This window comes from Heloderma suspectum, chromosome 6 (genome assembly GCF_057233095.1).
Source record: "Heloderma suspectum isolate Gila_16-S chromosome 6, 16-S_ref, whole genome shotgun sequence".
In the NCBI taxonomy this organism is placed as follows: Eukaryota; Metazoa; Chordata; class Lepidosauria; order Squamata; family Helodermatidae; genus Heloderma; species Heloderma suspectum.
Genome location: NC_139463.1, coordinates 17,604,929 through 17,626,712, shown reverse-complemented (window position 1 = coordinate 17,626,712; position 21,784 = coordinate 17,604,929). Strand labels below are relative to the sequence as shown.

The 21,784-nt window shown below is 40.5% G+C and overlaps 1 protein-coding gene across 5 annotated transcripts in view; it reads right to left on the bottom strand.

Annotated features, from left to right (window-relative positions):
* Positions 1-21,784, bottom strand: part of APLP2 (amyloid beta precursor like protein 2) — a 72,038-nt gene that overhangs the window by 6,453 nt on the left and 43,801 nt on the right. For 2 of the 5 annotated variants that reach the window (XM_084803690.1, XM_084803686.1), the window contains 13 exons: positions 21,139-21,312; positions 19,964-20,093; positions 15,252-15,364; positions 14,102-14,286; positions 13,192-13,406; positions 10,355-10,522; positions 7,974-8,104; positions 7,525-7,599; positions 6,096-6,254; positions 5,520-5,648; positions 1,981-2,080; positions 1,447-1,620; positions 750-785 (listed from right to left, as the gene is read on the bottom strand). In XM_084803690.1, coding sequence (XP_084659816.1) covers positions 750-785; positions 1,447-1,620; positions 1,981-2,080; positions 5,520-5,648; positions 6,096-6,254; positions 7,525-7,599; positions 7,974-8,104; positions 10,355-10,522; positions 13,192-13,406; positions 14,102-14,286; positions 15,252-15,364; positions 19,964-20,093; positions 21,139-21,258 — 1,735 coding nt within the window. In that variant the 5' untranslated portion in view covers positions 21,259-21,312. The remainder of the gene's footprint in view (positions 1-749; positions 786-1,446; positions 1,621-1,980; positions 2,081-5,519; positions 5,649-6,095; positions 6,255-7,524; positions 7,600-7,973; positions 8,105-10,354; positions 10,523-13,191; positions 13,407-14,101; positions 14,287-15,251; positions 15,365-19,963; positions 20,094-21,138; positions 21,313-21,784) is intronic. The other 3 variants (XM_084803688.1, XM_084803689.1, XM_084803691.1) reach the window with 3 other exon arrangements.

The window sequence follows — 21,784 nt, the reverse complement described above, 5'->3', positions numbered from 1 at the left end:
CAGATGAACCCCGATGAACCACGAAGAGGGAATTTTTCTAAAAAAACTCTAGACTTTGCAACTGCAGGCATTTTGGCAGATATCACAGAACACTTGGAGGGCTTTTCTCGTTAACTACAGAATATTAAACATCATGTCTTGACAGGTCCCAATTGTCTTCCCTTGCTGCCTCCACCACTACAACTCTTATTGTAGCACTGCAACACTATTTGCCAGCACCTATTGCAAGATAGTTCATACAGAACAGTGTTATATAAATTCTGAACAGAAGAGTACACAGTACTTTATCCTATAGCAGAATTCCTAGAGATCTGTCCAACTCAAGTTATCTGTCTCTCCACATGAAGTCCCTCATTCTAATCAAGTTTACAACATAGAACAGATGGGGGCGGGGGGATCAACTACTATAATAAAATCCTATCTTCATCCAGATATCTCTAAACCAATCTGATCAGCATTTATAGCACTACTCCCAAATTTGCTGCTACAAAACTGGAAAATGTTCTAAGCTCATTTATCTAAAATCATTACATTTCAGTAGCACAAACATCTACCATGACTGGTTAACAAATTAGAGGCAGCCAAACAGACTCATTTTGCATAAACTAATTCATTCCTGAAGCTTTATATGAGCAGAAAGGAGCGAGGTGGCGTTGATGTTATGAAACTCAAAGCAAAATCTATCAGAACTCACTGAAAAGGCAAGGGGCATGATAGAAGGCATTTAGAGGGATCAGCTTAGAACCAACCTTTTTTCACTGGGTGGTACAAATCCGTCTGAGAATCTATAGCAGAAGGAAAAAAACAAGAACAAAAACAAAAAAACAGCAGAGAAAGGAGATTAAGAGGGGAGAAAAGAAAAAAGGCTTGTGTGCGATTTTTGAATTGGATCCTGGGCTGCGTTTAGGTTAGAGATTAAAAGCAAGTTCAGGCTTTTTTTCTCTTATCCCAACATATGAACACCAGAAAGCAAGGAAAGGGCATTTCTAGTAAGCTTGTAACAATGTGAGGTAATGAGATTAAGCTTTGGGTTAAGGGCCCTATGGCTTGAAAGGAACTGGGAATTAATTCATAGTCAAGCTTAAAAAGCATCCATAGGACAGAGCAAGACAAGAAAGTTCTTGAATAGCCATGCACACAAATTAAACTAGAATGCTAAACTCAAATAAGCACTTAAGAATTGGTAGCATTTTAATGTGACAACATCTAACACAACTAGAAACCAGTTGTCTACTTATTCTTACATCACAAGACAAGAAAGTTGCCTAGAACAAAACTGGGGACAAGTGTATTATCCTAGGTACCACAGCAGGACATGATGCCAACTCAGGACTGATATAGCTGCATGCCCTATACCAGCCTTCCCCAACCTGATGCCCTCCAGATTTTCCAAAACATCTGGAGTGCACCAGGTTGGGAAGGCTACACGTTCTCAATTCCACATACCTTCATTTTCTGATGAGGCTGGGAAAGTTTTCACCTGGAATGGACGGAAGGGTTTACCATCAAAGAGGGGAGACTCATCGCTTTCTTCGGAGCTTACACGGACATCCACCTGGGATTCTGAGATAGAAGAAGTAAACTGGTCCATGTCAGCCCGCTGCTCTTGAAGTAGCTCATCTGTAAGAAAAGAGTTAGGATCGGGGAGGGAAAATCATGGATGTGCTGCAAGACTATCACTCTGCAGGAGCATAAGGAGCCTGACTTACTACATAGTGCCATTCAATGAAGCAGCAACGGAACTCTTACCCTAGAGATGCCGTTTCCAAGAACCTCACTCTAAATTATTGCATTCAGGATTAATGTTTTTCCACCTCCGTGGAGAAATACTTTACTTTCTCTAAAAAGAATATGCGTAGGGCAGAACTTTTACAATCAGTTTGTACTGCCATTATCTTTGTAGAGCTCAGATGCCCCAAAAGCTTTGGAGGTTTTGATAAGCTACTTTAAGGATGGTAAAAATAGGTCAAAGATACTAACCAATCTCATTTTGGATTTCTTCAGCCACATAAGGTACCTTGTAGAGCAGGGACAGACTTTGATTCATCCTCTCCTCAATTACATGGAGATGGGTCATCACCTACCAATAGAGAGGGCAGGATTCATGTAATCAGTGTATCTGTACCATTTTTAAAACATGAGGTAGCTTTAGAGCTCAAGAGTGTGGGAATCTGCATTACATTTGCTTTACATAACACAGATAAAACCTCATAAACAGTTAACCTCAAAAGAAATGCTAAGAACATAATTGCTGTAATGGATCAGGCCAAGGTCCATCTAGCCAAGTATTCTGTTACTAACAGTAGCTTCTGGAACAGCAGCTTCTACAGTGCTTCTGGAAGCTCTTAAGTATGGCAGGAAGGGAATGGTGGTCTCTTGTTTGTTCTAAGCACCTGGTATTCAGAGGTATACACTGAAGTTTTATTTAGCTAACATGACCAATAGTCATCTATAGGGTTAGACATGTTCATAGTTCAGTTTTAAGCCACCCAAGCCAGTGGCATCACCAAATCTGAAAGGAGTTACTTAACTAAAAGGAAAGATGCTTTAAAATGCTTTACCTGTAGCAGAGGGCTGGACTAGATTACCTTCAAGGTCCCTTCCAACTCATCATTCTATGTGGATGGTATTGGTTGCCAGCTGGGTACTTGTGATGTGGAATGGTAGTTTCACAGCTGCATAGTTGCACAGACTTCCTGTGTCTATGCCAGTGAATAGACAGATCTGAGACTTAGGTCCACCACTCAGACACTGATAGCAATCCAGCTCCAATATAGTAGAGAAGCTGGAACTAGCCACAGCATAGGAGACCATATCATATCGCCTAAATAACACATAATTTTCCAACATTTTGCAGCTTCAGTGAACACTAAAAGCCCTTAACAAAATATGTTAAATTAACAGATTGTTGTCAATTTAATACTTTTTAAGGTGTGAAAGACTGAAGACTCAATTCTAGAGATAGAGATGATACTAGAGTCAACAAGGCCTGATTTCCCACCAATGTAACACGTTATTTAGTAGCAATAGTATTTCTATACCACCTTTTAGTTAAAAGACTCAAGATATAGTCTTGGAATTCTCCGATGTTTGCCCAGTTGGGCATTAGCTCAATGCTACAGAAGATAATTTGTTTTCTGAAGTAGTGAAAGAAATACTATGCTTATACTTCTACTACAACTGGCATAATTTAACTTATCCACATAATTGGTTATCCTAAGCAGCATATTTTTCAGTATGCTTTATTGCTTTTCAAAGCAGAGGTAGCAAAATCCCATTATGTGGAGAACAAAATTGGCCTTTACTCAGAGATTTGTCTGGACATAATGGCAAGGTGTGGTTTCCTGTCCACACAAACCAGGTTCCTCTTTTTGTACGCAACAACAGTTCAGCCTTTATGACTGGCTTCTTAAACTTAGAGCTACTATGTATTTGACCTGTAGAGGGTGCTGCACATTAAAAGATTATATGGACTTGATAAGGAATGCATTAATATGGATGACCAAACTGAAAGAACACTAATGAACTGAATGGGCCTGCTTTTATAATCTGAAATATATTTGACTTAAACATCAAAGGATGAAATCAACTTAATTTTCTGTGTGGCAGTCTGTCAATGTAGTGTTGGGGTGGGCAATTTGTGGCCCTCCACATTTTTTGGCTTACAACTCCCATCAGCCCTAGCCAGCATAGCTTATGGTGAGGGATCATGGGAGTTGTGGGCCAAAAATTCTGGAGGGCCACAAGTTGTCCACCCCTGGTGGATCAACTGAGGGACTTAAACTGCATCCAAAATTTAAAGCAAATGGGATTGAATGGTATCACCAATATTCCTTGCATGTCAGTTGGTCAGGATACTCTTCAAAGATCAGATCCAGCCCACTTTACTCAAATACCCTCTGCATCATGAATAGTGAAATATGTATCAGTCGAAAGATCAAAAGGAAAACCATTCAGAATACACGCCAGACTTAAAGTGTACAAAATGTGAATACAGTCTCTCTGAGGCAAAGTGGAGATCTCAGCATACAGAACAGTAGACATATTTTCTACTGCTGCTATGGGAAATGGGATTCATGCTCCAGTCCTGCTTCTGAAGCAGACAATGCAGGTTACAGAATTCAGCACAAAGTAACTACTTTGGCAGTTCTTTGCTTTGTAAGAATCTCACTGGGAGAGCAGAGAAGTATACCTACAGTGCTATCTTGCTTCTAGGACTACTAGCAGTGCTGCAACAGTAAGACAAACTTACAGAAAGCTGGCTTCTAGTCAGTTCTACTAGTGACCTTGTGTGACCTTGGTAAAGGCCTTTCCATGCATCCCAGTTTTCTCTTTCCGCTCTTAGTCACGATTGCAAAACAAGTTTCATAATGGCAGTGCAGAAGTGCTCAGAAAGTTATCATCATCCATAGTGAGTCATGTTCAATTTTTTTTTTTAAATGAAAACATCTACATTGAAAGTACTGAGGAATAACTGCTCCTTAGCAATGAAGCCTCAGGTAAGTGAAAATGCCAGAATGCCCTCCCTCAGTACTCAAGCTATGCTGACCCTAAGAAGAATGATGGGTGAATTTTGGCAAGTAACAAAAAAACAAAAACAAAAAGTCACTTCATAAATCCAAGAAACAGACTGCAGTCAACAAGCCAACAGGACAAAGGCACACAGTCAAAATATAAGCACAAGAAAGGCATTGTACCAGAGGCATATGTAGTCAGTTCAAGAAGTGGCCATCTCTCACAAAAGTTCCAGCTGGCACCCAAAAGCAATCCATAACACACAACTAATTCTGCTTAGTGTGACTAAGCACAATTTTTGGTTTAGGTCACATATCCCAGGCTAATATCAAACATACCAAAAGGGCCAGCTTGGCCATCATGATAAACCATGGTTTACTGCGACAGGAACAAGCCACAGTTGCACTGCCTCCTCTTTGTCTGGCACAGCCATGAGAAGATTGTAAGTTTTCATGTCCATTTTTACTAACTGCAGTTTATCATTATGTCTGAGCCCTGCAGATGAACTAATCTAAACTGTTAATCTAAACTGTGGTTTCTTGAAACAATCCATGATTTGAAATTGGCTTGTTTCAAACAAACCATGGTTAAGTTCCACTACCTTTTGTCAGGTTCAGGCAAAAGGAGCTACTGCAGTTTATCAACAATGGAAGTGAAAGCTTCCTATCTCCTCCTCACGATCATGCCAGAGGAGAGGAAAGGGGGAAAGCACATGAGCTCAAGGCTTGCTGCAGCTCATTCCTGTCACAATAAACTGAATCAGTACAAAGTTTGAACATTAAGTTAGAAGAGGAGATAAATTGCGACTCACAGCATTTGGCCACAACACATTCAATACTGGAAGAGAATTGGATGCTTCTCTTCAGTGCACAAATGCTGCAGCACAGTTAAATGAAGTGTTTCAGATATTCTCTTCAATTCCCCATTCAACTGTGATGGATCCTATGAGGCTAGGAATGGCCTTGAATATTAGACAAAATGCTTCCTAGGAATTTTCTCTATACCTGTGATTTCATCTGTGCAGCCTTTTCTGGGTCAACAGCCAAAACGTGCTGATAATGGCGGATCGTGTGCAGACGGTCTTTGTTCTCAGCACGGACATAACGCTTCAAAGCCTGGAGGATGCGGTGGGGCTGCAGAAGTTAAACCGAACTGTGAGCCAGATAAAGAATGGAAGCCTTTCCAATGATTTCAACAGGGCACATTATGATCCAGTCTAATTTACCTACAGAGCATGTCAAAGAACTCTTATTCTAACTCCTCAGATAATATGGTTTCACAGTGAGCATGAGGCACCCGAGCTGCTGCAATGCTACAGGTAAGAACTTGGAGCTAGGCCAAGCAGAAGTATCTCGACAGAATTCACATTTACAGCAAAAATTGGCAGCTATTATACTAATGTGGTGCACCACTTGTTACAGTAATGCTGCACCCAAAATGTCTGCCTCCACAGCATCTCCACTGGTGCCTGCCTCTCCCCACAGCCGTTCTTACAGCACTTGCCAATGCTTGCTCCTCCTCCAGCCCTCATGACATCTCTACTTTATTCATGTATTTGAAACATTTCAGGGGGAACATACCCGTGGAGGGTCAGTCTGTAGAGCAACTAGATAATTTTCCAGGGCAATGCGACGGCGGTCATCCAGCATGGCTTCTACACGAGCTAGGTGAGTCTCCACAAGCTGCTGCTTCTCACTGGCTGCTTCTTTCTCTAGTGATTTAGCCATTGCCTGAAATCGCTGTAGAAGGAAGATGTTGTAATAATCTTTGTTAACTGGTACCAAAGAATTGAATTTATACTATCCTGATTAGCTACTTTTAGATACATTAATCAGACAGTGGCTGCAAAATGCAAGATAGCTTTTGCTTCTCCTACACTCTGTTCAGAAGTTATGACAATGAAGACCATGGACATTTCAGTTTACTGTATTATTCAGTTGCAGCAGTGGTATTTGACACCAAGTCCAAAACTAGTTAAGTATAGCGGATGAATACAGAAAGCCTACTAGCCAGGGCAACAGAATTAGCAGTGGCACTGGATAATCTAGAGTTTAAATTACTCCTAGCATACAGAGATATACAAGCTTGTCTTTAGCAATGGGAACCATAGACCAGCTTTAGAGGCAGCAGGCAGGATGAGGGCTTGCCCAAAGGCTATGTGTCTATGACAAAGCTGGTATGTGAACCCAAGATGCCAAATCCATGGTTCAGTTTCCCAAATGCTTCTTGGAGTTGCAAACTTCAACTTCACACCCCTCCAAAATGGAAGTGTCCAAATTGAGTGACTGGGTATATTTTATAAAGGGATTCAAGGCTGATGACTGGTTTGTTTCTCAGCCTATATGAAAATTGGCATTTTTATAATATTAAATTTTAAAGGCATTGTGTGATTCTCTCCCAGGAACAGAAAACAAGTTTGCTTATTATACAGAAGTTAATTTTAAGACAGTAATAGGAAAAGAAGCCCTATTTGGAATTGGTTTAATTGAAAACCATTCTCTTCCCAAGTTCTTCAGCTGGCATGAACCCACTTCTAAGGCAGCACTACTGAAAAGACACTCCAGCTCTTATTCTCAAAACAGTACTTCTTTACCAGGAGGATGGTTTTTCACCTTGATGGCTTTTCACTAGCTTTACACAAACAGGAACGTTGCATCTTCAAACAAACCACATCTGAGAAGTCTCAGCTAAAGATGACATGGCTGGATGTTTATCATTCTATTTTGGCAAGGGTACTGACATTGCTAAGGACTTGGCTTTCATCTTCTTTTACCAGCCAGAGGATAAGTGAATCCTAAGTATCACCAGTTCAAAGGATGGAGGAATGCCCCCCATAAAACAAGACATCCCCAGAGCAGCAGTTAGTTAATGAAAACATTTGGCTTTGTAGTCCTACTTTGAGTGCAGACAGATTATAGCAAAGGTTCCCCATGTTAGAAATTACAAGAGTGATATCCTCAAGCTCCAAAAATGAACAATCCCCCTCTCTCCAGAGATGCATAGGCTTACCTGCATGAGAGTTTGCCTCTCTGCCTTTGGGAGATTCTTGGCTTGATGCTCTGCTTCTTCCCATTCCTTCTTTACCTAAAGAGTTCAGAAAGACACAAAAAATGGCCAATGCAGTCATGCATGATTGATTCCAATATAGTGCAGCAACTTTATTCAGGATATTTAATACCCTGCTCTTCAATACAATTTCCAGAGTGTCCTTCAGTATGAAATTATGTAACAACAACTGCTAGAGGCTTAAGAGAAAGCTAGAAAGAGAAACCCTATCATGGACACAAATTTCTAATTTAACATCTCAAATTAGCAATTAGAGAGCTTATAGCTTTTATTGTCCAGAGGACAAGCTTAAACTTTAAAAAAGAAGTTGGCTAAACTGAAAAGCAATATATGAATTCAAAGCTGAGTAGAAAGAACAAGATCAGCAACACTGCAGTTTAAAGAAACCTCACCCGGTCCATGCGGCTGTGGTGTCGAACCTCTAGCTGTTCTTTTGCTTTCTGGAAACGGGCATGTTCATTGTCATCAGCTGGTGTTTCAAAGTAGACATCCACATCATCAGTAGGCACAGGAGTAGGAGGAACTGCGAAGACAACAAAATAAGGGACTCACTATGTCAACCACAAAAACATTTTAACTGTCCATCCAGGACTCAATTTTGGCTTCTATCAATAGCCAATTTTCTGCAGCACCTTAAGCCACAGTATCGCAAGCCAAGTAATATGCTCAGGTGTCTCTAAATACTTCCCAGTCTCCAACATGAGGCACGTATTATGCAGGATCAGTAACTGAAGCCATTGCTAAGGATACTGTTTTCTCTTTTCCCAAGGGTTTCTGCTGGGATGCAAGGCTGTGTATATTTGCTGCTCAATGAAACTACCCCCAAATAGCAATGAAATGCCCAGATTTGTTTGACAGTTAAATCCCAAAGAGAGATTACATACTTCAAGCTTCATTTGCCCCCATCAGGCTTATCAGGTTAACAAAAAACAGTTATGCAACGCAGCAAGGAGGCACAGCAAGACAGTCTAATTACGAAGTCACAATTGGACAGTTAGCAGGAAAGCCTTGAGATTTTTGAAAGTGAAAAAGATGAAGTGCATCATATTTGTGCTATTATAGCTCATGACACCTGGCCAAGTTCACACTAATTGCTCTTTCAGTGAAAGGTCATTAAAGATTGCTTACACCTTTGCCAGCTTATGTATGAAGTCATGCATCCTGAACCACTCTGAAATATAGCGCAATTAGCATCAAGAACGACTAAACTGTCTGCGACCAAGATATATAAAGGACCTCCATTTCCCATACAAACCTGCTTCTGTGCTGAGATCAAAGGTCCTGGTCCAGGTGCCCATGCTATCTGAACACAAAGAGCAGTAACCAGGGTCAAGACCGTTTTTGTAGCAGTACCCAAAATCTTGCATACCAAAGTTTGGTTTCCCTTGTCTCTTTTCAGGACTAGACAACAACAATTATATATTTGGGCTCTTGTCCTCTTCCCTCATTTTTAAACAAATATTTTTAAATATATTGTTGTTTAATTGTTTAGCCGCCTCACGTACATGTGGTAAAAAAAGATGGGGTATTAATCTTTTAAGTAAATGACAGCCATTACTAATACCTATATGCAAGCAAAATATTGATTAGAGCTTGAAGAAAGAAGCAGTTCATCACAAATCCAAATCACCTGGATTAATCCTTTTTGAAGTCAACAAATTTAATAGCAAATTGACCTGCCTTCAAGAAGAAGGGACATCTAGCATTGCATTCATAACACTACACACAGCATGTTTTGTAAAACACCTTGTATCAAGCCCTGAATGGGAGTCTTGACCTGGTACTTGAACCTACAACCCTTTACTCCAACATAGAAGAGTTATAAGTAAAACAATGGCAAGGCAGCATACATTGCCCATGTAAAATGGCGTTATCTCTCTGCAGATGAAAGCCAAAACTAGATGTGTTGTATCCTCTTTAGTATTTCTGAATCAGGCTTTGATACAGAGGCCCCCATTTCCACCCCCAAATCCTTCTGGGATGGGATGAACCTTTGTCCCAAAAGCTCTTGACATCTGCATCTTTTATTCCACCACTTCAATCAGATCAACCCAATCAAAAGCATTTGCATGGAACCCATTTTGTAAACAGGATTACTGCTGTATACACTGACTGCCAAGCCCGAGGAAGCACAAAAAGCCTTTCAAAAGGCCCCTGCAACAGCCAAAATGGAAGTGCTGGAATTCAACAATAAGTTAATTTTTGTGGGCGGTTGTATTGTAAGAGCTAGTGAAAATGGTGGCAAAAGCTTCAAACTATCAAATAGAGTCATCAGGCTGTGCCCATATTTCTAATGGTGCAGAAAAAGAAGTAGAATCTTGTTTTTTTTTAAAAAGAACACTAGAGAGAATCTCTATCAGTGGTTACAATATGAAGAAAGTGTTTGAAGAGATGCATGATTCCATGGGAAGGCAGCAAGAAAAGAGGCCAAATGAGGTGAATGAGGTGAATGTTACTGCAGTAACAAAACAAAAACCCAGTCTCTAAAAAAGGATTTACTGAGCCTTGGCCTTGCAAGGGCAAGATGTGTTTGGAGAGGCAGACAAGTGTGTGAGGGAAAGCTAGTCTTCCCTGGCTGCAGAAACGAGCTGGGCCTAAAACCTAAAGCAGCACAGATACAAAGGGAGATTACTGCAGGACAGACACCATTTCAGCGGACACCAGAATCCATAGGACAAGGCTACACACAGCTCTGTCCTTGACTTAGCCAAGGAAGAGAAGACAGACAGGACAACAGCTTGCTGCAAGAGGGCCAGTGGGAGGCAGGACTTACTCATCTTTTTACACACAGCCATACAATATTCCTCTGACTCAAAATTGTTCCTGTTGCCTCCGCAGCCTCCATATATAAAGCGAATGCACTTTTTCTTGTACATGTCGAAGTACCAACGAGGCATCACAGCCCGGCAGGGACCTGTCATCGCCTCCTGGGAGCAGACAGCTGTGTGGGAGATGGTTAAAGCATCAGCTGGTGACAAGCACAGCTTTGCTAAGCTAATTCAACAGCAATGATGGCTCTAGGTCAGTCTTAGCTGAAACATTGACATTTGCCTGGGGCACTGCAGATCTATTATCTACACACTTCCATTTTTCCCACCACTGAAAAAACTATTTGCTTGGGGCTAAGCATAGCACCAGTGACAGCAGACGTATCTCACTCAACTTGACCTGTTCTACTTCCACATAGAGTAGGGTAGAAGTGTAGAGTTTATAGTGCAGCAGCAGCAGCCAGACCACATTGTGCCATACATGCTCCTGTCCATTCAATTCATGAATAAAACTTTTCTTAGGCAGCTTAGGCAAGAGAGTAGGCAAGGGATAGATTCTTGTCAATTCCCAAAAGGGAGGGTGTTGGTGGAAGGAGATTCCCCTTAGTTGCTCAGTTCCTCATATGTAGGCTTTCACTCTCCAAACCAGAGCTAGATGTCTGCTACCAATGTCTCTCAGAAACTGCTTCTTTGAAAACTATGCAAATTGTTTAACCGGGGAGTTGGTGACAATCTTAAGCCACAAATACCATTTTGAGCACACGAAATAAGCATACATTTGTGACAAGTAAGTGTTGTCCTGATTTGGGGGGGTGGGGAGGAGAGATTAGGATATCTTAGTTGCCCAAGTAACTAAGCCCTGTAGTTTGAAAATGTAGGAGAATCATAACAGGGCAGTATTCCTCCACTGACTATGTTGCACACAACAGGAAGCTAGTGTTTCCTAGGCACCCCCAGAAATGAGCCGAAATACTTGTTTCCGGAACAGGGCGGATCAGCGGAGCTTCTGTGAGCTCTACTGACCTGTTTCCAGAAACAAGCATTTCAGCTAATTTCAGAGGTTGCTCTAGGAAGCATTAGCTGCCTGTTGTGCTGGTGGAGGGTCCCGCTCATGCACAGGCAGCACCAGATACTGCCCAGAAAGACTTTCAGTATTGTAGCAGATAGGACAGCATCGAGCTGGGATGTGCCCCACCCCCACCATCAGGGGGCAAAGACATACCAGCAGAGTAATACAGTTTGGGATGTCTTACTATATTAGAAGTTTATGACGGCTGAGGTTCTGGCCTAGTTCTCACTTAGGTGGTAACCCTGTGTACCATTCCTATACAAGAGTGGAGTCATGTGACAATGTTCCTTCATACAAAGAACCTTCCCTATACATAGAACTAGGATTTCAGACAGAAAGGGGGGGGGTTGTAAAGCGGACTAGTCATGGGAGTCCCTGAATGCTGTCTGAAGAGGGTACGCCCAGACAGGACTTAAGACCCCAGTGAGAACTACACTTCTGTGTTTTGTGAAGTGTGGGTTGCAGCAGCAAGGGATCACTGAAAAGGAGTGAGGCTGCAAGCCCCAACAGCTGTGGACCTAGCGGCCTCAGACTGGAGATGGTGGCACCAGGAGAAGATGCATAGGAATCAGTGAGGAGAAGTGACACCTGTATGCAAAGCCAGACAGTGGGGGAGGGGGGGAGAACATGGATACAATGTGTATATTTATAAAAGCTTAGGAAACACACCCAATGACAGGACTGGAGGGGCAGCAGAAGATCAGTACATTTAAGAAGGAAGTTTGAATTTGAGCATTTCCTTCAAGCACTGAAGTATGCAATATGGATAGCATTTGGTACACCAATATATTTGAATGAAGCTTGGAAACTGTTTAACTGTTATAAGGGCAACCTAAAATGAACACTAAACATGTCGGAGAGTATCATTTTAGGATTTAAAGACTGTTAATATTTTAAAAACTTTAGAAGATTGAGATTTCCCCCCTGTACATAGCAACAATGTATTTCTGGCATTAGCAGACAACTTATGGACAATTAGAGAACAGAAACCCACACACATACAACCTAAGCCTCATTTTCAGTAAGTAAAGTTACCTGCCAGATTCTGGAAGCTTATGAACAAGAAGTTGTTAAAAGGAGTGTTACCTGCTGGGTAAAAGAGCTTTGGCATCTATTTAGTAATTTGTAGTGAACTCCATTTTCTGCAGATACCGATATACAAAATAGAGGGCAATGAGGCAGAGATGGTGTCCTGCAAATGCTACTTACCAAAAACCTACAAGCATTTATCCAAAAGCAGCAGAACTGATTGTAATCGGTTTCTCTCTCTTTGGCATGTATGGGCTGACTGATGGATAGATTTTAACGCAGGTAGGATCGTATCAATGACAGGCCATTTTATGTTTCGATATGGTCCTACATTTAAAAGTTCTAGCTCTCCTAAAGGAGAAAACCTGAATAGGTTGTTGCCCTGGTAACCCATATTCAAAAATTAAAATACTCCAATCTGCAATATTTTTTCCAAAGTTAGACTGTACAAATGTATCTCAGTTCTACCCCATCAAAGGGTGCTTATTCTGAGCGCCAGAGACTGTGTTGCTAATGTGATTGTTGGTAAGCAGGCACCATGTCCCAGACTCAAGGGGCCGGGGGGGGAATCACCTCCAATGAGTGGCATAGAAGCTTTTCTCCACTGACCGATTTGGCAACTAAAAACATTCAAAAGGGGAAACTACTGGACTGGAAATGGAACATTCAACATATAGATTGCCAAGATCAATTGACAATTGCTGGAATAGACAGAAGCTGAAAAGCTGCAATGTGGCTGCTTACCTTTCACATCACTCATTATTTCCTTCTCAGACAGAGATTTTTCATTGCTTGGCTCTGTTGGATGCTCCTCATTATAATCTTTATAGCCATCATAATAGTAATCCCGGTCCACCACCACTTCTTCTTCATTTTCCTCTTGCTCCTCGTCTTCATCCTCATCCATCTCCACAACCGCTGCTGTGAAATCCTCTGTATCTGCCGCAGTAGGCAACTCACTAAAAGGTGTAAATTAGAAAGATATGCAAATGCTACTTGCAGACAGTGTTTGAAGTAAAAGGGCAACAATTTGCTTTTTACAATTTTAAAAGCATTGGTGGACAAGAATGGGCATCCTGACTGAAAATCATCTGTTCAACTTCGGCTTTGGGAGCTCCTTTCCTACATCTATGCCTGCTACTGCATACCCCTAGTTTCAAAACAGGCCTTTTATTTTATTGATTATTTGGATCTAAGTTCCATGGACTCATAGCAACTAACAATTTAGTAGTATGTATGTGTCCATATTTCTTAAATGGATGACAAAAACAACAATTTAAATGATCCCAATAAAAAAGAGAAGGAGGAATAGGAGAGAAAAGGAACAAGGGAATAGGAGAGAAAAGACCACAGAATTTTAAAACATTGAACTCAACAATAATAAAAAAACGTATCTTCAGGTAGGCATAAGACAAACACATCAAACAATGCTGACAAGCTAAGAATCATAACAGAGTAGCATTAAACCATGAGAAGGTTTTACTCTTAAATGTGGCCTAAAAATAACTGTAAATGAATAAATTAAATTAAACCATTCAATTTTTCTGCTCTTGATATGGAATCAACTTCTTCAATAGTTCTCAAACTCTTCTCTGCTCCAACCCGAGGGGAAAACGCTGCTGATAAAACATGGATAACAGAGACTAACTGCTACCTTTTGTAACTGTTGTAGTCTTCATCTTCCTCCTCCTCCTCCTCTTCCTCCTCCTCTTTGGAAAGTGCTTCATCAACAATTTTGGTTTGAGGGCAGCACACATACTCAGTGCCATGGAACTGGTCTACTCCACAAGGAAGCAACATGCCATAGCTGTGCAGGATTACTCCCTCAGTCAAACAGGCCTAGAGGTGGCATTTAAGCAATGGGTTAGAATAGCATCCCCGGACTGCTAACATCAAACAATTCATAGATGCTATGCAGGTGTTTATAGTACTGCACCATCTACTTCAGCATAAGATGAAGAAGCACACTAGAATAGTCTGCCATAAATGCTAATTGTTGTAAAGAGGCACTCAGGAAAGGACATTCAATGCCAAGAGCTAAGACAGATCCATGCCAAGGTAGCAGAACTGCACAGTAATATATCTATTGTTGCTCGCTGTGTTGTACTTTTCAGCGGGGCTTGGAGCTTTAGAACTTCAACAAGCTTAGTGCAAAGTTTGAAATGCTCATTTTTGCGTGAAACCAAATTATGCAATTCAGAAAAGGTCCACATATGAAGAGAGCATACTAGCTGAGCATTTTAAAACCAAGGAAATAATTAACATTCCTAGCATTTCAGGAACAAATATCTAGAACCATGTTAGAGGATTCTTAAATAAAAATCTCAAATGTAATAGCTGTACCTTCCAAAGTTTGGATCAAAACATCAAGTATTCCAAATCTAGCAGGTTTCAGCCTCCATTAACCCTTTGGTAACAAAGGCGCCTGATGTGAACAGAACTGCATTGCTATAACATGCTTACAATACTTGCATGGAACTGGCAAAAATGGAGTTCTCAAACTGGTTAACTTAGCGAAACCACAAGTTTTCTTTATGAACTGGGAGAAAATGTGTTATTGTTTTACTTAGTAAATTCAATCAAACATTGATTTAGGCCCATGATCTCGGTTGCTTTGTTTTGATGGCTCAATGATCATCAAACTCAGTAACATGAACGTGTCTTCCAGATTTGGTAGAAGTTGAAAACCCTTCTATTAGGGGAAAAAAGCATTTGTAGTCCTGTATTTCAAGCTCTGCCACAATTGCAATATTATGACATTTCTGGGAGAATATGCATGCATTCCTTCTCTTTCAGCCAGTTACCTCTTTTGCTACAGTGTGCCAGTACTGGTGACTTTTGCACACATCCATTCGCTCCCTGTGAAAGAATCTGCACTTTTCTGGAACCAAGAGAACATCACTGACAAACTCACCCACTGGAAAAAAACAAAAGTATAAGTCAACTGCAAACTCGTATCATACATGAGTCCAAAGCTTTACTTTCTACCTCAAAAAATTACGAAAGTTTTGCATTTCAGAAAACTAGCACTTGTTACTGGACTCATAAAAATGATGAAAATTTCTGTGCTTAGGGCTAAAAAGGTGAAAGGTAAAGGTGTCCCCAACCAGTCGTGTCCGACTCTAGGGTGCGGTGCTCATCCCCGTTTCTAAGCCGAAGAGCCAGCGCTGTCTGAAGACGCTTCCGTGGTCATGTGGCCGGCATGACTGAACACCGAGGTGCACGGAATGCTGTTACCTTTCCCGCCGAGGCGGTACCTATTTATCTACTTGCAATTTCTTGCTTTCGAACTGCTAGGTTGGCAGAAGCTGGGACTGAAGACGGGAGCTCACTCTGTCACGCAGCACTCGGGTCTCGAACTGCTGTCCTGCCGACCTTCCAGTCTGCAGTTCAGCGTCTTAACCACTAAGCCACCACAGCCCTTAGGGCTACTCAACTGTAAATGTTCTACTTTTGATCTGGAAGCTCAGGATGTTAACTTAAACAAGAAGGCAAGAAATATATTATTTGAACATGCATTTCAAGGTGATCAATGAATGGGACTACTTAAGTTTTTTTTTTTCCCCTCATGGACCAGCACGGCTATCTTTGTTTTTAGGAAAAATTAAGTTCACAGTTGAGCAATAGCTTTATTAGGACCAGCCAAGATTCCACAAAAGTGTGTGTAGAGCTTGCACACGCTTTTGTGGCATTTTGGTTGTCCAAGTGTCGGTTTGGGCTTTTTAAAAAAACCTTTCATAGAATACATAATACCATAATAAAGTTTACCAAAAAACCTTTCCCAGAATACATAATACCATAATAAAGTTTACCAGTTCATTTGACAGCAATAAATATTGACCAAATATCGGGTTCTCTAAAAAGAATAGTTACAACTGATGCCTGGCATGCTTCTATTCCACAATTTCCCGTAAGTGCCCAAAATATACATTAGTGTTACTATTAATGTTACCTTATTACACAGAATTAGATTCTGATTTGGGGTTCATTCAAACAAGTTGATCAACTTCATGCATTTGGAAGTGGTACTGTTCCACTGGAACTGTGTACCATGTGCCCCACTAATCTTATGGACTGGTTCTTTGATAAATCAAGTGGAAGGAAAGGACAGGTATTGGTAAGAGTAATAAGAATGGAAGGAGAGACAAACGCAAAAAGGTACAGAACAGATGAGGCTATAGTGGTTCAAAAAATGGTGATTCAGAGTGGTTGCACAACTGCATGGGTGGATTTTTAAAAGAAATAAAGAAGTCAATTCATATACTGCAAGTAAGTGTGCTCAAAGTAGTTCACTGAAACCAGACAATTTAATACAATAATAGCACAACAGCCATAACATGCTATAATACAGCACTGACAGTTCAATTACCAATTTAAACATAGCAAAAGTTTAAATGAACATAAAACATACCAATAGGTTAATTAATATTGCAGACTTCACATTTAAGTTCTACCTCTCAAAACATTCACTTCAAAGTGTTTTTAAAATTACAGTTGGATTGATGAAGATGATCAGCAGAAACAACCATTTGGTTTTCCTAAACAGAGGTTCACAGAGCCCTGTTGATCACAACTTTAACAAATAAGTCAATGTTCTCATCTGCTTTAGGACAAAGATTTATGCCAATAACACCAACATATATACTATTAGAGCTCCATTAAATACAACTTGCTGCAAACTCTAAACAGCTGCAAAGTTTGCTTTGACATGGAATCAAAGCTAAACTCAAGGATCTTCCAATAGTTATTTAGCCAAATTAAATTGCATTTGCACCCTTGGCTTGCAAATCTACCCAGTACCACTGAGCAACTCTGAAGCAAAATTTCTTCAGTACACCGATGCTTGAAGGTCAAATGCAAGATGAATGAATTTTAAAAGGGCACTTACGTTAACTGCATCCCCACTATGTAACTAGAGGGGCATCTGTCATTCCTTTAAGATTCTCTCCTCTACAGTTCTATGGTTCCTAGGGAAGTTACTAGAATTGTGGCATGCATGCATGCCCTTCATTCAAGATAACTGGTAACAGTATAACACTTCACATTTAAGTCAAACTGATTAGGCATTTCCATGTTATAAAGGAAACAGTCATGCAGTCAGTGGTGCCTTTCCATACTTCACCAAGCTTATGTCTACTCTCACTCCAATCATCCTATTGTCTTGCATATTTACAGTTCAGCAAGGGTGCTAATTATGTCTCATTTGCTACTTCTATAAGTACACCTTTTTTCATTGGAGGACTGCACTACAAAATTTGGATCCATGCAAATATCAAAGTCTAACAATGGTTCAGTTCATACATTGGTTTGGGAATTGCGAATTAGGTAAATTCACATTAAAATGTGAACCAAACTAATTTCTCCCCCATCCCTAATGCTTATTTATTCTGTAGAGAATTTCAGAACTCCCCACAAGTGGAGCTCACTTTACTAAAACTGGGTCTTAAGTTCTCTGCTTTTAAACTAGCCTAACCCTGGAATGTTGGCATGATTAATGAAATGGAGAAACCTCTCACAATATGGCCATGTAAAGAGGGAAACTGTCTTTGCATGCTATACTGTGCTGGCATGCCATTGTGTGTATGTGTGTGGTGGAGGGGGCTAATCTGCACTCCTCCAATCCTACTTTTAACAGCAAAATCCCCCTTTTTCCTCTCAGAGACAGTCCATGCTACAAAGAATAAAGCGTGGCATTTTACTTATTTTCACCTTTTCACCATGTTTTACAACCTAGGTCATCTTTCTGACCTAGGCTGTACAACACAGCAAACATGCTAAAACACACACATACACACACCCCTCTCATGCCTGAGTGGAAAAATCTGTGACGCAGCTCTGATCATGTTTTCTTTGTTTGTTTGTTTTAGATTTTTTGCTGTGCTTCTCAAATTTCCAAACAAATCAGGAGCAGCACAACATCATAATTTTTGTGAACTGCCCAGAGAGCTTCAGCTATTGGGAGGTATAGAAATAAATAAATAAATAAATAAATAAATAAGCAAGCAAGCAAGCAAGCAAGCAAGCATCACTTTGATCCTTCCTTTAAGTTGCCATTAGCATAAACACAGCATTGAAAACTAAGACCATGGAATTAGCCCAACCTACTTAGGTACATCGGCTGCACCTAGGTGAGCACAATATTTTCTTTGCTGGCGTTTATTTTACATAATATACAACTGATGAGGTCTCTTCCCACAGAGCTTCCTGGAGTGGTGAAAGTGTATGCTGGGCTCGGCAATGAGTTCTGATACCCACTCTGGAATGATGAAGAATGAAGCGTTTATATCAGTTACAGGACTGATGCACAGGATCTTCTGTGTCTCATCCTCCATTACAAGGGCAAAAATACCTAATCCGCTAAAGGTGCAACCCTATGCATGTTTAGACAGAAATAAATCCTACAGCTCCCAGCATCCCCCAGTGAGCCATGCTGCCTGGTGAAGGACTTATTTCTGTCTAAACATGCATAGGATTGACCCCAAGTGGTGTTGCATACTAAAATTTCTGTTCATGAACTGCTTGGAAATCCTGCAGAAACAATTTACTCTTTTTCTTGTCTCAGCCTTCATGCAACCATTCCCAGATGTGCTTAAACAAACCACTGATGCACAACACAAGCTCTTATAAGATAAGGAACAACTTCTGAATACCCCAGTCACAGGCATGAATACTTTATGGATTAGCACGAAGCATACTGCAAGAACTTCAGCAAAGGCAGTGGCAAAACTAGGATTAAGATTACCGTCTGTCTATGCCTGAGAAGTACCTAGAGTTGCTAAATGGAGATTATTAAGGGCTGTATGATAAACAAGTGATCATCATTCACCCAGGTGGAGATACTCTATAAGTGTCTAGTGCTCCCCTGAATTTTAAAAGCTTTAGATTTTCAGCTGTCAACCATTTATACCTGCTTATTTTGAAATAACCAGGTATGAATACAGTGAACCCAAACTGGAGATGCCTTGCCAATATTAGCACTGAAAATACCTAACATGAGGTTTACAATTCCAAATAAAGATTAGGCCTTAGCCCTTCCCCAGAAAAGTATTCACAATGCACTGGATATAAAAACAGCTTTCTATTCCCAGATGAAGGTGATTGTAGACTGCACCTTTCTTAGACGTAGATTGCAACTTTCTTAGATTGCTGTTAAGAATTAATACAGTGCACACTGTATCAAAGTTTCTGGTTCACCTTATGCCAAAGACTTAGTACAGGTAACAAGTAGCTGCACAAACAACCAGTTAAATCAATGACAGACATCAATGTCAGTCCTACGAGATTAATTTGTCTATGAAGCCAGCCCAAATAAAAAAATAGGGTAAGTGTTGTACATACTTGGTATGTAGATATTTGCAGACATTTGCTAGAGAGAGACACATTCATGCAAAGTCCATTATGTACCACCAATGCTGGCTTGAGGATCCTATATGCAAATGTTGTGGGGGTGGGGGGAGCTGCAGTAACTAAGGGGGATAATAAAAGCTGTAGCAGAAGTATTACCTAAAGTACTTACCAAGACATTTGAAGGGTACAACAATATGGGTATGGCCCTTGCACTGCTTCTTGCCCTCTTTACACCAGTTTTCAATGCTGACTTCTTGGTTGGCTTCCACCACATTTGTAATCTGAAGCTCTGGATAGATCTATTTTTAAAAATAAAAGCATGGAGAATTGATATATTTTTGTCACGAGACAGAAAAGAGTAAGTAAGTATCTTTAAAAATAACTCAATGGAGGACCCAAAATGTGCAAAAAGTCTTTATCGTCTAATCAGAAACTAGATGAACTACTGGGCAGTTCACTTATAATTCCAAACCAGCACTGGCATTACACGAACAAGCTCAATTGCGAATATGCTCCCTCCTCCTCTACTATTTTCTGCTTTAATGAGTTATTTTTGCTTTCACAAAAAAACATAACTTACTGTCACATCTGAACAGACGAACTACAGTTTCTGTGAAGCCTCAAACCAGAATGAACCAAGGTTTGGTATTATTATTATTGGTTTAGTATTACATGTGAACCAGGCCACTACAGGTTTGGTATTACATGTGAACTAGGCCACTGGGTTGTATCACCCCATGGAAACAAATGTTTAAAAGTAAAATCACTGCAGACCATAATCTCAAACCTGACAGCTTCCTGGACAGATGAGGCAATTCCTGAGATGAAAAACAGTTGATTCTGGGAATGAAAATACTCAAAGCCTTGGATGTTCACAGAAAAATAATAATTTCTGCTCAGATAGACTAACTTTAAAGAAATAAACCCCCCAAATTCAAAATTCCTCACACTATGATGTTCCCACTTTAACCTTGAAGGCCAAAAGACAGAACTAGAAATGGCTGCTGTTTGTCACTTTCCTGTGTATTTGGGGACTATCACTAATTTACCCAGGAAACTAGACAAATGCAATCTGCATCCCAACACACATTGGGATAACACAAAATATATGCTGTTCCAAATACTCTAGAACAGCAAAACATGAAGATATTGAATCTTTTGTGCTTTAGGTAAATAATGAAGAGCCATAGATCCCGTGCTTGTAGACTTTCATACACAAGGTAAGTAAGCCCACCAAAGTAGTTCCTCTTGACCTGAACTTGAAGTTGGTAAGGTTTAGCTCAAGTTATGTATCATCACCATCTAAATGATGGTTGAAACTACCTACAAAGAATGATAGCTCACCTCCTGGCAGTACTGCAAAATCTCTTCTTTCTTTCCAAAGCAGCTTTTGGTCCCAGAAGTATCAGGCTCCCATTTTCCAGTCTGGATATTCACATGCATATTCAGCTTTCCACAGAACATGGCAATCTGAGGCTCAGCCACAGCAAATCCTGTGCCAGCATTGGCAGCAAGTGCCTATGAGAAAAGAAATCTTATTTTACACACAAGCAACTGGCATCCACTTGGTGTCTTACACAATTAGAATTGTAAAAGGAACTTAAGAGCAGTATCAAATGGCAGGATCTCTTACTGAAGAAAAAGTTTTGCATTTCATACAACCCCACCCCCCGTTGCATCATAAATATGATGACTCCTCTGACCATTAAAGCTTTCCTCCCACCATACTGCAGCATGCCATTGGCACTTATAAGCTACAGCCACACTCTGATCTGAGTATTGCCTTCCAAGTCCTTTACATGAATACATCAGCTACTGGGTCTCCCAAGACCCTAAATGCACAGCAACCAACTGCATCAAAACCAAGCTAGAAGGTCATCCACAGTACCAAGTTTCCCAAACACCATACAGCTCTCCAATACACTGCAGATAAATGTTTTAAAAACTGGGTATTTGTAATTATTTGCTACAGTGTTTAGTGCTCAACTAT